A 14503-nucleotide genomic window follows, 5' to 3' on the forward strand; every position below is an offset into this window, starting at 1 on the left:
CCCTATTTTGTAGACGCTATAACTTTTACACAAACCAATCAATATACGCTTATTGTGATTTTTTTTTGGAGGGATATTTATTATAGCAAAAAGTAAAACATATTGTTTTTTTTCTAAATTGTTGGTCTTTTTTTGTTTATAGCGCAAAAAAAAAAAAAAAAGAGGAAACAAAGAGGTGATCAAATACCACCATAAGAAAGCTCTATATGTGGGTAAAAAGGTACATTTTGTTTGTTTAGTGTCACACGACCATGCAGTTGTCAGTTAAAGCGACAAAGTGCCGTATCGCAAAAAAAATGCATGGTCATTAAGGGGGTAAATCCATCCGGTCCTTAAATAAGCTTGTCATACAACTCTGTACTCAAATGATATTTTTATTTTTTATTTTAACAGAGATTTATTTTGGTGGTATTTGATCACCTCTGTGTTTTTTATTTTTTGCGCTATAAACAAAAAAAAGACTGACATTTTGGGGGAAAAAAAACATATTTTTTCACTTTCTGCTATAAAACATATCCAATAATAAAAAAAAAAAAAAATCACCTCTCTTTATCATTTTAGGCCCAAATATATTCTGCTACATGTCTTTGATTATAAAAAAATCCCAATAAGTGTATATTGATTGGCTTGTGAGACAGTTATAGCGTCTACAAAACATGGTATAAATACTGGAATTTTTTTATATTTTTTTATACTACTAATGGCGGTAATCAGTAACTTATAATGGGACTGGAATAGTGTGGTAGGCAATCTATAACTAACACTGACACTGAGGGGGGACTGACTACAGTAACTGCCACTGAAATCACCAGTGACACTAATACAGTGATCAGTGATAATACTATACACTGTCACCCAGGGGCGGAATGACCATTTGGGCCCTCGGGCACTGGGTTAAATGTGTACCTAACTTTGTGTAATGTGTGCAGTTTCTTACTACAGATCTCTTTGTTTCTTATCCCTGCTTTTAAGGGATGAGAAACAGAGATCGTTCCCTCACACAGAGTTCTGGGCCGTGATTGGACACATCCGATCAACAGGTCCTGGCTGTGAATCATTGGCAGGGATCTGCTGACAGGCTCCCTCTGTGTACAATCACAGCGGGTGTTGGCGGGAGGGCGCACATACACACGCCCCAAACCCGGAAGCAGGCATCGGCGTTCATTGCTTTGCCTTTGTGGGCCGCCCATCCACAGTACATTGCAGGCAGGCAAGTCTGCAAGTGGTTAAGCTTTAACAATAAAAAATAGAAGTGGTCACTTCTCCCCGTAGTGCAGTGAGTGAGATTTTCTCAGCAGTCACTAAGCAGAGAATGTCTATCCCATTTTTCATATGCAGATAACCACCGGAGAATGAATTAACAGATACAGTGCCCTGAAAAAGTATTCATACCCCTTGAAATTTTCCACATTTTGTCATGTTACAACCAAAAATGTAAATGTATTTTATTGGGATTTTATGTGATAGACCAACACAAAGCGTCACATAATTGTGAATAGGCATGTGCAATCTTTTAGGTTACGAATACGTTTTCCGTCATTTTTCGTTATTTTAGTTGATTCGTTAACATACGAATGAACGAATGGTTTAGCGCAATTAATAACGAATAACGATATTTTCAAAATAACGAATATGGAAAACAACGAAGATACGAAAGAAGAAAGAAACGAAAACATAGAAACAACGAAAATACCGAACCCAAAAAAAAAAAATAATTACGAAAAACAAAATGAACGAAAATGCAAACTTACTAATATTCGAAGACCGAAAAGAAAACGAAATGCCGAACAAAGACTAAAAAACGAAAATCAAAACTAACGAAAAATAAATTACGGATCTTCGGAAAACTGAAATGAAAACAACGAAAATACAAAATAATGTAAATTAGCTTTCGTTAGTACTGAAATATTTCTGGACATTGACCAATAGCCACTGAGCGCTGTCCCTTTCCTCTGAAGAGGTTTGTTCCTTCCCCCAATGAGCTTCTTTCTCATTACCTCCTGGCTCATTGTGTCTTTTTCTGTGTTAGACTGCAGTGCATCTAATTTCTAGATTTGTATTTGTAATATCTGACATATTTTAGTTTTCTTCTACGTCAGACTTCATTCTAGACAGGGTGTGTGTGCTAAGACAGTCAAGTCATTTACAGTAAAATCCGAATTACAAAATTACGACCAGTAGTGTGTCGAATAAACGTAAAATGTATTCTAACAGAATTACGAATGCAATAAAATCTACAAAAGTACGTTTTTACAATCAAAGGAAATTAGACATGAAAATACGAATGATCATAAAGCAACGAAAATATATTTCTTTACGAAAATACGAATGCGGCATGATGGAAAATATAATGTAAATACGAATAACAAAACAACGAAAATTAAACTAACGTAAAAACGAAGGAACGAATAAAATCATTTTAAAAATACGAACGCGGCAGAATACAAAATATAACGAAAATACGAATCTCGATTCAACGAAAAATAAACTAACAGAAAAAAACGGAAACGGAAAAAAGAGTGTTACGAAAATACTAAAGAGTACGAATACGATAACTAACGTCTTACGAAATTACGACTTGTTACGAATCACGATAAACGAACAGAAACGAAACAGAAATAAACGAAAATTTTTGCTGTGCACATGTCTAATTGTGAAGTGGAAGGAAAATGATAAATGGTTTTAATTTTTTTTTACAAATAAATATGTGAAAAGTGTGGTGTGCATTTGTATAGTCAAAGTCAATACTTTGTAGAACCGCCTCTCTCTGCAATTACTGATACAAGTCTTTTTGGGGGTGTCTCTACCAGCTTTACACATCTAGAGAGGGACATTTTTGCCCATTCTTCTATGTATAATATCTCAAGCTCTGTCAGATTGGATGGAGAGCGTCTGTGAACAGCAATTTTCAAGTCTTGCCACAGATTCTCAATTGGATTTAGGTCTGGACTTTGACTGGGCCATTCTAACACATGCATATGCTTTGATCTAAACCATTCCATTGTAGCTCTGGCTGTATGTTTAGGGTCGTTGTCCTGCTGGAAGGTGAACCTCCACTCCAGTCTCAAGTCTTTTGCAAACTCTAACAGGTTTTCTTCTAAGATTGCCCTGTATTTGGCTCCATCCATCTTCCTATCAACTCTGAGGCCCCGTACACACGGCCGAGGAACTCGACGTGCCAAACACATCGAGTTCCTCGGCCAGTTCAGCCCTGAAGCCGCCGCGGACCTCGGCGGGCCGAGAGCTCCCATAGAACAACGAGGAAATAGAGAACATGTTCTCTATTTCCTCGCCGAGGTCCTCGTCGGCTTCCTCGGCCGAAAGTGTACACATGGCCGGGTTTCTCGGCAGTATTCAGCCAGAAACTCAGTCGGAAGGTGAATTCTGCCGAGGAAACTGGTCGTGTGTATGGGGCCTCAGTGAGCGAGTGGGAAACTTATACAGCGCAACACATGCGAACTGAATCGCCTCTGGGCGCTTGGTAACCATTCCCTGCGTGAACCTTTTTCCCTGAGAAGAGGTGGGTTTTGATTTTTCTTCTGAAGGCCAAGTAGTTCACCTCCAAGTCGGATGCTGGTTGGTAGAGCGTTCCACAGTCTAGGTCCTTGGACTGCAAATCTTCGTTCTCCTTTGGACTTGTATCTGGCTTTGGGTATCTGGAGTAGATTTTGGTTGGTAGATCGCAGAACGCGATTGGGGTTATGAGCTTTTAGTTTTTCGCATAGATATTGGGGGGCATTTCCTTGAATACACTTGTGCGTTAGGCAGAGTGCCTTGAAAGCAATTCTGTCTTTTACTGGCAACCAATGAAGGGATCTCAGTGAAGGTGAGATTGATTCCCATGTTTTTTTCCCAGTCACAAGTCGAGCGGTCGTATTTTGAACGACTTGCAGACGAGTGATTTGGTATTTGGGGAGTCCGAGATAGAGGGCATTTGCATAGTCAAATCTGGAGTTGATAATTGTTCCTACCACGACAGCTATGTCTTCTTTTGGGATAAAGGGGGTGAGTCTGCGTAGTAGGCGCATCAGATGGTGCGATCCGCTGACTACTGACCCTATTTGTGCATCCATTGTCATGTTGGTGTCAAAAATTACTCAGAGACTTTTGACTTTGGTGCTAGGGGTGATGGTTTTACCCAGAATGGGCGGGGGTGTCCATGTTGTTGCGGGATGATTCGTTCGATTGGCGCGAAACAGGAGAAGTTCTGTTTTTGAGCCGTTGAGTTTAAGATAACTCTTTGTCATCCAGCTTTCTATCAAAGTAAGGCATTTCTCTAGTCCGAGATAATGATCCTTTTTGTTGCAGATGCAAAAGTACAATTGTGTGTCATCTGCATAAGAGTGGTAAAGTAACTTCTGGTTACTGATGATTTCAAAAATAGGGCAAAGATAGATATTGAACAGAACAGGCGACAAAGGGGATCCCTGAGGGACTCCGCATGACACCGTGTGTTTTTCAGAAGTGAAAGGTCCCAATTTCACTGTTTGTGATCGGTTTTCCAGGAAGGAGGCGAACCAAGATAAATCACATTCCGCGCCTTGGCTACTTCAACTAGCCGAGTCAGTAATAATTTGTGGTCTACCGTGTCAAACGCTGCGCTTAGGTCCAACAGTACCAGAAGACAAGATTCTCCTTCGTCTGCTGCCTCGAGAGCGTCATCCCATATTTTGAGAAGTGCTGTTTCTGTCCCGTGACCAGGACGGAAACCCGATTGAAACGGATCGAGTAATTTATGGGTGTCTAAATGATGTTGTAGCTGTTGTACAACTTCTTTCTCCATTATCTTGGAGAAAACATTTAGGCCTGTTATGGGTCTTTGGGGTCGAGGGTGTTTTTTTCTAGAATTGGTTTGATTATGCCTTCTTTCAGCAAGGTTGGCACCATGCCCTCCTTGAATGATTGGTTTATGAGCTGCGTGCTAGCTGGTGCCAAAATATCGGCACATTCTTTCAGCAGTTTAGTGGGGATGATATCATTAGGCGCTGTGCTATTTCGCAGAGTACCAATGATATTTTTAGTGGCATCGATGGAAATGGGTTTTAGGGTGAGTTTAGTTGATTGCGGCGGATTTATGTGGGTATTAGATTTGGGATTTAGGGAGGGGTTGATGGAGGTTTTGTTTAACTGAATACTTTCACGGATCTTTTCAATTTTGTTAATGAAATAATCCGATTCCGAGTCAGAATTGGGGGCTTCTAGACAGACTGGGTTCATGGTCTGGGTGACTAGATTGAAGAGTTTGCGGGTGCGATTTAGGGCATTAGTGATGATATTGGAAAAATTATTTTTTTTTGGCTATAAAGATTTTTGTGGTATTTCTTGGTTATTGTCTTATAAATGGAGTGGTTTTCCTCTGAAGAGCTTCTTTTCCAAGCTGCTTCCGCTCTTCTGCGCTCTTGCTTTAGCAACGCCAGCTGGTCGTTAAACCAGCTGGAGTTGTTTTTGCGGATGCATGTTTTGCGTTTTGGCGCTACTAAGTCTGCTGACTGTAGTAGAGCCTTGTTGATGGTGTGAAGTGTTTCTGTGGCTGTTTGATGTTGTTGGATTGTTTTTATTTTGTTCCCTAATGTAGTTTTGAAGAGTTCCGAGTAGAGCTTCTTCTGAGATCTAGTCCAGTGTGTTGTCACCGTTTTTATCGTCTTTTTTGAGGGGGCATTTTCAGTAATTATGAATTTAATCGCATGGTGATCTGTCCATGGTTGGGGCTCATTTTCCAGAATGTTAATTTCCAAATCTTGTCTGAAAATGAGATCGAGCGTGTGACCTGAAGCATGTGTGGGCCCACATACTAGTTGCTGCAGACTTAATCCTTCCAAATGGTCAATGCAGGCGTCGGCGACGGGGGTCCTGTGAGGAGTTGGCCCAGAGGTTGAAATCCCCGAGCAGCAGGAGGTGTTTGATGTTTAGGGTATAGGTGGAGATGAACTCTGTCAATGATGTGAGAAGGTGCGTTTTTGGACCAGGTGGTCTATAGCAGAGTAGTATGTGAACGGTGTCCTGGGGATTTGTTTGCAGTTGCAGAGTGAGGGTTTCCATGAATGGAAGTGAGGTCTGTAGGTCTGGTTTAGTGATCGAGAGGTGAGTCTTGAGGATCACCGCCAGGCCTCCTCCTCTTTGCCCCACTCTGTTTTCAGTTAGAATGCGGTAATTCTCAGGCACCAGTTCTCCTAGAACTGTTAACCAGCTTTCTGTGATAAAGAGGCAATCTAAATTGTGTTGTAGGATGAAATCATGGATTTCTTGTCGGTGTCTTACTACTGATCTTGTGTTGACCAAAGCACATGATATGTGCTTTGGCTGGGGTGAGTGCGTGTCATTTTTGACTGTCGATCGTTGATCGATTCTCAACAGTTGCTCACTCCTTAGAGCTTTTTTGGTGAAGGCTGGTAGTATTGAGGCGGATGGTTTTAGCCCCCAAATGGTTTCTGCAGAGTATCTCAGTTTCACCATAATCGCAGAACCGCCGGGGAAGATAATGTTGATCGGGGAGGTAATTCAGTGACGATGGGAAGGAGGATTTCAAGTGGGTGGCCCAACTTGCTAAACCTTCCCTCCCCGTTTGATCCAGAGGAAGGTGAAAAAACCCTAGCCGTGCTATGCCAATCTGCAGCGACAGGGGGAAAAAAATCCTTCCTGATCCCCCAAAGGGCGGGCCAGCTTCCCTGTCCCTGCTGAAGAAAAGCATCCCCACAACATGATGCTGCCACCACCATGTTTCACAGTGGGGATGGAGTGTCCAGTGTAATGTGCAGTGTTAGTTTTCCCCCACACATAGTGTTTTGCTTTTAGGCAAAAAGTAAAATTTTGGTCTTATCTGACCAGTACACCTTCTTCCACATGTTTGCTGTGTCTCCCACATGGCTTCTCGTAAACTGTCTTTCTTCTTGCCACTCTTCCATAAAGGCCAAATTTGTGGAGAGCACGACTAATATTTGTCATTTGGACAGATTCTCCCACCTGAGATGTGGATCTCTGCAGCTCCTCCAGAGTTACCATGGGCCTCTTGGCTGCTTCTCTGATGAATGCTCTCCTTGCCCAGCCTGTCAGTTTAGGTGGACGGCCATGTCTTGGTAGGTTTGCAGTTGTGTCATACTCTTTCCATTTTCCGATGATGGATTGAACAGAGCTCTGTGAGATGTTTAAAGCTTGGGATATTTTTTTTATAACCTAACCCTGTTTTAAACTTCTCCAACTTTATCCCTGACCTGTCTGGTGTGTTTCTTGTCCTTCATGATGCTGTTTGTTCACTAAGGTTATCTAACAAACCTCTGATGGCTTCACAGAACAGCTGTATTTATACTGAGATTAAATTACACACAGGTGGACTCTATTTGCTAATTTCGATGGCTTCTGAAGGTAATTGGTTCCAATAGATTGTAGTTAGGGGTATCAGAGTAAAGGGGGCTGAATACAAATGCACGCCACACTTTTCATATACTTATTTGTAAAAAAAAAATGAAAACCATTTATCATTTTTCCTCTTCACAATTATGTGCCACTTTGTGTTGGTCTATCACATACAATCCCAATATAATACATTTCCGTTTTTGGTTGTAACATTTTAAATTCAAATTTTAAAATCAATTTTTGAAATTAGGTGTTATACTAAATGTATTCTTCAATATTTATAAATCCACCCTTTCTAGTCTGATGTCATTATTTTCGGATTGATGCAGGAATAAAGATAACGTAATAACAAAAAAAATACGCAGAAAAAAATGAATGAAAAAAAATATTTTATTTATATGTTATAACTGGTTTAGAAACACATTTTAGGCAGTTTAAAAATGACAATTAGGATATGTTTAAAAATATTATTACTAAACTCTAATTCAATCTAAAATTTTAACCATAAAATTGTTTACAACGGTAATTTATATTAACAGTAATTTCAAACTGTTAAGTTTATCATAAGCAGTTCTTATCAGTAGTTCAGTAATTATTTAAAAAAGAAATATTCAATGCTTGGCTTCAGGGTGTTATAATTAAATAACTTAAATTTTTTCAAGTAATGTGATATCCCGACATTTTCCCACAGGAATTTAGATGGATTTGCAGATGTGTGCGATACATTTTTGCTTTAAAGCTGTAAAAAAAAAAAAAAAAAAAAAAGGAAAGAAAGAAAAAAAGCAAAACTTCAGAGCAGGTAGCAAAGTCATGAGTTATTTAGCTTTTATTTGTCTTTTTAAAATTACTGTTTGAATTTAATTTATTTATCAAGCACTATGATAACTGTTCTGCATATAGTAACAATGTATTAGAAACTTATTGATATTATTTTAAATGTTTATTAAAGTATTTTTTGATTTTTATTTGATACAACAAAATAATTATTCATGTATTGTATTTTATTTTATTTTATTTTAAACCATAATATAATATTTTACTATTATTTTGTGATAGATTTTATGTTTAAATCAATATTTAGATACAACAATCTATGAGGCATGAAGCTCACCAAGTCAACTTCTTTACCAATAAATTGCAAATTTGGCTTTGGAATTGTCTTCTAACTAATATGATACATTTATTTAAAATGTGGTCTCTGAAGTTATTAAAGCATTAAGAAAAAAACATCTATATGTAGTTAAGTGAAATTTAAAAATACCATGTTATAGCACTAACGTCCCCGTAAAAGTATAGAGAATACAGAGTAGGGGGATGGGACTTTATAGGTGCAATTATTACAAGGACATACCAAATGTAATAAAATCACAATTTATTAAAGTTGCAAGGGTACATAAAACCAATATTATACAATTCATATAGTAGCCACAAAACCACTTTTGTCCTTAAGGAAGCCATTTGGCGAAACATGTAGGATTAAGATCTGGAACAACTATAGGAGCTACAATAACCCGTCCATGTACACATATAGGCGGAAAATAGGCATTAAAGCCGATGCTGCCCCAAATGCATTATGTGGATGACAAAAAGTAAACAGGAAGATGCTTTTGAGGCTGGGTTCACACTGGTACGATACTACAGCCATCCTACTTTGGATCTGACTTTGCCCTGCGTCTTGCAGCCGACATACATCTGACTTTCAATGAACAGGGATCTGACTTGGATCCCCGCCAATACCAAATATTCCTTTAAATTTCGTACCTGGGGGGGTGTAAAGTATGCATGTGAAATAGCGCATGTTTCCCGTACTTAGAACTGTCTCTGCACAAAGTGTCATTTCTGAAAGAAAAAAAGTAATTTAAAAATGACTCACAACTATAATGAATTGTCGGCTCCCAGCAATTCGGAGGGAATTCATTCATAAAAAAAAAGCGTGGGGGTCCCCCCAAATTCAATTACCAGGCCCTTCAGGTCTGGTATGGATATTAAGGGGAACCCTGCCATCAATTTAAAAAAAAATGATGTGAGGTTCCCCCCAAATATCCATTCCAGACCATTCAGGTCTGGTGTGGATTTTAAGGGAAACTCCACCCCAAATTAAAAACAAAATGGCGTGGAGTTCCCCCAAAAACCCACACCACACCCCTTATCCGAGCATGTAACCTGGCCGGCCGCAGAAAAGAGGGGGGGATGAGGGAGCGCCCCCCCCTCCTGAACCGTACCAGGCCACATGCCCTCAACATAAGGAGGATGTCCCCATGTTGATGGGGACAAGGGCCTCATCCCCACAACCCTGGCCGGTGGTTGTGGGGGTCTGCGGGCGGGGGGCTTATCAGAATCTGGAAGACCCCTTTAACAAAGGGGACCCCCAGATCCTGGCCCCCCTATGTGAATTGGTAATGGGGTACATTGTACCCCAACCATTTCACGAAGGAAGTCTAAATAATTGTAAAAAAACACACACACACACCGTGGAAAAAAGTCCTTTATTAAAAAGGAAAAAAAAAATCCAGCGGTGGTAATCCACTCTCTGTTCCAACTTTGTCGGTATCCAGCGACGGGTGATCTCCTCTCCGCCGGGGTCCAGAGATGAGAAGATCCATCCAGGTAAGAGATCCAGAGCACAGCATCGCCGGCTGCCTGTCTCCACCGGAAACAGCCCGGCGAATGATGCGGCTGGAGCTAGTGACATTTCTTATTTAGGTGAGATGGGGCCACCCATCACGTGACCCCGCCCCCTCTGACGCACCCTCTGCTACGTCACTGGGGAAGCCCAGGCCTCCCCCTTGCGTCAGAGGGGGCAGGGTCACGTGACGAGTGGCCCCATCTCACCTATATAAGAAATGTCACTAGCTCCAGCCGCGTCATTCGCTGGGCTGTTTCCGGTGGAGACAGGCGGCCGGCAATGCTGCGCTCTGGATCCCTTACCTGGATGGATCTTCTCATCGCTGGACCCCGGCGGAGAGGAGATCACCCGTCGCTGGATACCGACAACGTTGGAGCCCCCGGGATCGAGAGTGGATTACCACCGCTTTTTTTTTCTTTTTAATAAAGGACTTTTTTCCACGGTGTGTGTGTGTTCTTTTACAATTCTTTACACTTCCTTGTTAAAATGGTAGGGGTACAATGTACCCTATTGCCAATTCACATAGGGGGGGCAGGATCTGGGGGTCTTCAAGATTCTGATAAGCTCCCCGCCCGCAGACCCCCACAACCACCGGCCAGGGTTGTGGGGATGAGGCCCTTGTCCCCATCAACATGGGGACATCCTCCCCATGTTGAGGGCATGTGGCCTGGTAAGGTTCAGGAGGGGGGGCACTCTCTCGTCCCCCCTCTTTTCTGCGGCCGGCCAGGTTACTTGCTCGGATAAGGGGTCTGGTGTGGATTTTTGGGGGAACTCCACGCCATTTTTTTTTAATTTGGGGTGGAGTTCCCCTTAAAATCCACACCAGACCTGAAGGGTCTGGAATGGATATTTGGGGGGGACCCCACATCATTTTTTTTAAATTGACGGCGGGGTTCCCCTTAATATTCATACCAGACCTGAGGGGCCTGGTAATTGAATTTGGGGGACCCCCACGCTTTTTTTTTTTTTTTATGAATGAATTCTCTCTGAATTGCCAGAGCCGACAATTCATTATAGCCGCAAGTCATTTTTAAATGACTTTTTTTCCTTCAGAAATGACAATTTGTGCAGGGACAGTTCTATGTACGTGAGACTTGCGCTATTTCACAGGCATACTTTACACCCCCCCTAGGTACAAAATTTAAAGGAATATTTCACTTTTATTGTTTCACTTTAAGCATTATTAAATTCACTGCTCCCGAAAAAACAACTGTTTTTTTACTTGTTTTTTGCATTGATACATGTCCCCTGGGGCAGGACTCAGGTCCCCAAACACCTTTTAGGACAATAACTTGCATATTAGCCTTTAAAATTAGCACTTTAGATTTCAAACGTTCGAGTCCCATAGACTTTAATGGGGTTCTAAAGTTCACACGAACATTTGGTGTGTTTGCAGGTTCTGGTGCGAACCGAACAGGGGTGTTCGGCTCATCCCTATCACTTAACAAACTTTGCATAATGAACATGCTCAATTACTTTAGTAAATCAGGGTCACTGAACACATTGTACTTCCTTTTCTCTACAGTTGTTAATTATTATTTTTTTGGAAAGGATAAGGGATCGTTATAACCCCAGTTAAATTTTTTTACAATTGCGTCCCAAGGAGGAGATTTTTATTTGCTTCCTGTCCCATAGCTAAAACAGGAAGTCAGGGAATCCCTGGTTGTCACCAGAACTAGTGTCCCCATTGGAAGATTTCCCCTTTATTGCTATTCTGAGGACAACCCAAAATGTGGGATTTTTTTCTCTTCCAATGATATAATAGTAAACAAAATAAATAGAAAGGTGAATCTCCCTAATGGGGGAAAGATGACAATAAAAACTGGCAGGTGTTCTAATCCCTTTCCACTATATCCAAAACGAAACAAAAAGTTTTGCCTTTAGTTATACTTTACCAACAAGATAGAATAATCATACTAAGACATGGAGAGCTCCCTCTAGCTGCTAATTTACAAATCTCTATGTTTATAACAGTAAAAAAATCAGTAGGAGAAAGCATTAAAAAAAAGTGAAAATCATATTTTATTTTAAGGTAAATTCCGACAAGAAAAGTTTGATGTGAGCTTTTTGGTCGGAAATTCTGACCATGTGTAGGCTCCATCTGACTTTTTGTGTCGGAATTTCCGTCAGCAAAAATTTGAGAGCTGATTCTCAAATTTTCCGATGGGAAAAGTTCTCGTCGGGAATTCCAATCATCTGTCTGCAATTCCGACGCACAAAAAAAACACGCATGCTCTGAATCAATTAGACGAATGCTCGGAATCATTGAACTTCATTTTTCTCGGCTCGTCGTAGTGTTGTACGGCACCGCCTTCTTGACGGTCGGAGTTTTGTGTGACCGTGTGTATGCAACACAAGTTTGAGCCAAAATTCTGTCTGAAAAAAATCTGCGGTTTTCTTGTCGGAGTTTCCGATCGTGTGTATGCGGCAAAAGTCTACCAACAACTTGTTCTTTTGAAATGGATAGCCATAACATTATCTAACCAAGCACTTAGCTGTCTCTATACAGTATATGGGAACTTGCAGCAGCCAGCTATTGAGGAATGGCGATTTGTGGTCCACCTTGAGATGTGTGGTCCTTCAACAGTTAGGGGAGGGAAGGAGGGAGGAATAAGAATGCCTACACCTGTTATTACTGAATTTCTGGTTAGATTGTTTCATTGTACCATTGTTCAGTCTTACAGTAACTCGTTCTGCCTTTTAAACAGTAGATGGGAACATGTAAGACATGATGAAAGCAGTCAGCCATGGAGAGGAAATGAAGTAGGTTCATTACTGGAGCTACTGTAGCATGTTAGTGAGAAGACTAATGTCTATTACATCCAAATGATTTCCAAAGGTTATGGTACTCTGCGAACATCGTAACATTACACTGCCGGTAGCCGATACAGAAGACCTCAGTGTAACCAAGCAGAAAAAGTTGTAGACATTAGATGAGGATGAGTTTGTTAAATTAGCATTCTATATTTTCTATATGTCAATAGAAAAAAAAATCTTAATTTGGTCATTGTTGGCCATGTATTTTTATTTTTTTTATTATTATTATTATTATAATGACATGACTGATACTTCTTTATGGTCTAAACCAGAGATTTTCTCCCCAGTTTGGGTGCTCAAAGCCATTTTTAAGATTATTGACCGCCTGGTATCCAAGTTATTATGGAGCCTTCGTGGGAAATTCGAACACCCGTGGAACGCACTGTGAGATCATCAAAAAAGTGTCCCGCAATTTCCATCCATCTTCAATCACAGCGCAATGGTCCAGAGAAAAAAAAGCAAAACGGAAAAACTCCACCTCCATGGTGGGCGTTCCCGCCGACTGCAGCCTTTTCGCATTGACAGCTGTTATATAGCTGAGGGCAGGGCCATCCAGTGACGTAAACGTGTGACCCTGCCCCGTTTGATGTCACATGACTTCAGAAGGGGCGGGGTCACCCGGTTATGTCACCGAGTGGCCCCACCTTATCTATATAACAACTGTCATTGCGAAAAGGCTGCAATCGAGGAGACGCCTCCCATCAAGGTGGAGTTTTCCCATTTTTATTTTGGTTGTCGGAGCTGTGGTTGAAGATGGATTTACATCGCGGGACATGTTTTTTTTTTAATAAAGGAATGGTCAAAAACTGTCTCCTGTACAATGTACCCAATACCCATTCACATAGGGGGGGCCAGGATCTGGGGGCCCCCTTGTTAAAGGAGGCTTTCAGATTCCGATAAGTGCCCTGCCCGCAGACCCCCACAACCACCGGGCAAGGGTTTTTTGAGGGGGACCCCAAAGCACCCTCCCCATGTTGAGGGCATGTGGCCTGGTACAGTTCAAGAGGGGGGAATCTCTCTCTCGCAGGGTTCTTAAAATCCATACCAGATCTGAAGGGCCTGGTATGGATTTTGGGGGGACCCCCACACCATTTGTTTTTTTTAGCTGGGCGGGGGGACCCACACCGTCTTTTTCAATGATTTGAATCTATATTGCTGGGATCCTACAATACATTACAGCTGCAAGCAGTTTGAATTTAATTTTTTCCCTTAGAAATGTAATTTTGCTGTGGTACTGTTATGAACATGGGAAAGATGCACTACTTTACAGGCAGACTAAGAGAACCCCCGGGCACAATATTTAAAGGAATATTCCATTTTTATTGTTTCACTTATTAAAATCACTGCTCCTGAAAAAACGGCCAGTTTTAAAACTTTATTTTGCATTGATACATGTTCCCTGGGACAGGACCCAGGTCCCCAAACACTTTGTATGACTGAGCCAGTCTGACATTGTATTGTATTGAAATTGTATATTGTTTTCTAAAAATTAATGTATCATTGTCTATAGGGATAAATACTCACTTCGCCTTTGTGAATTCCTTTGAACTCTTTCACAGATGTATGTAGCATTTTTCAGGTACCAGGAATAGTACTGAACGCATTGCCTAGAGATTCAGCAAACAGCACACATTTTTAACTATAAATACACCACACATTTTATGCAAAATTCGAACATTTCAAGGTATAACTGACCAACAGATTTTTAGA

The 14503-nt window shown here is 41.0% G+C and overlaps 1 protein-coding gene across 1 annotated transcript in view; it reads right to left on the bottom strand.

Moving 5' to 3' along the window:
- Window positions 1–7784: 7784 nt before the first annotated feature.
- HHLA1 (HERV-H LTR-associating 1) overlaps window positions 7785–14503 on the bottom strand; it is a 74015-nt gene continuing 67296 nt past the window's right edge. The window contains exons 13-14 of the mRNA XM_040352020.1: window positions 14318–14400; window positions 7785–8089 (exon numbers count right to left, since the gene is read on the bottom strand). Coding sequence (XP_040207954.1) covers window positions 8046–8089; window positions 14318–14400 — 127 coding nt within the window. The 3' untranslated portion in view covers window positions 7785–8045. The remainder of the gene's footprint in view (window positions 8090–14317; window positions 14401–14503) is intronic.

The sequence above is a fragment of the Rana temporaria genome, chromosome 5, assembly GCF_905171775.1.
Source record: "Rana temporaria chromosome 5, aRanTem1.1, whole genome shotgun sequence".
Classification (NCBI taxonomy): Eukaryota; Metazoa; Chordata; class Amphibia; order Anura; family Ranidae; genus Rana; species Rana temporaria.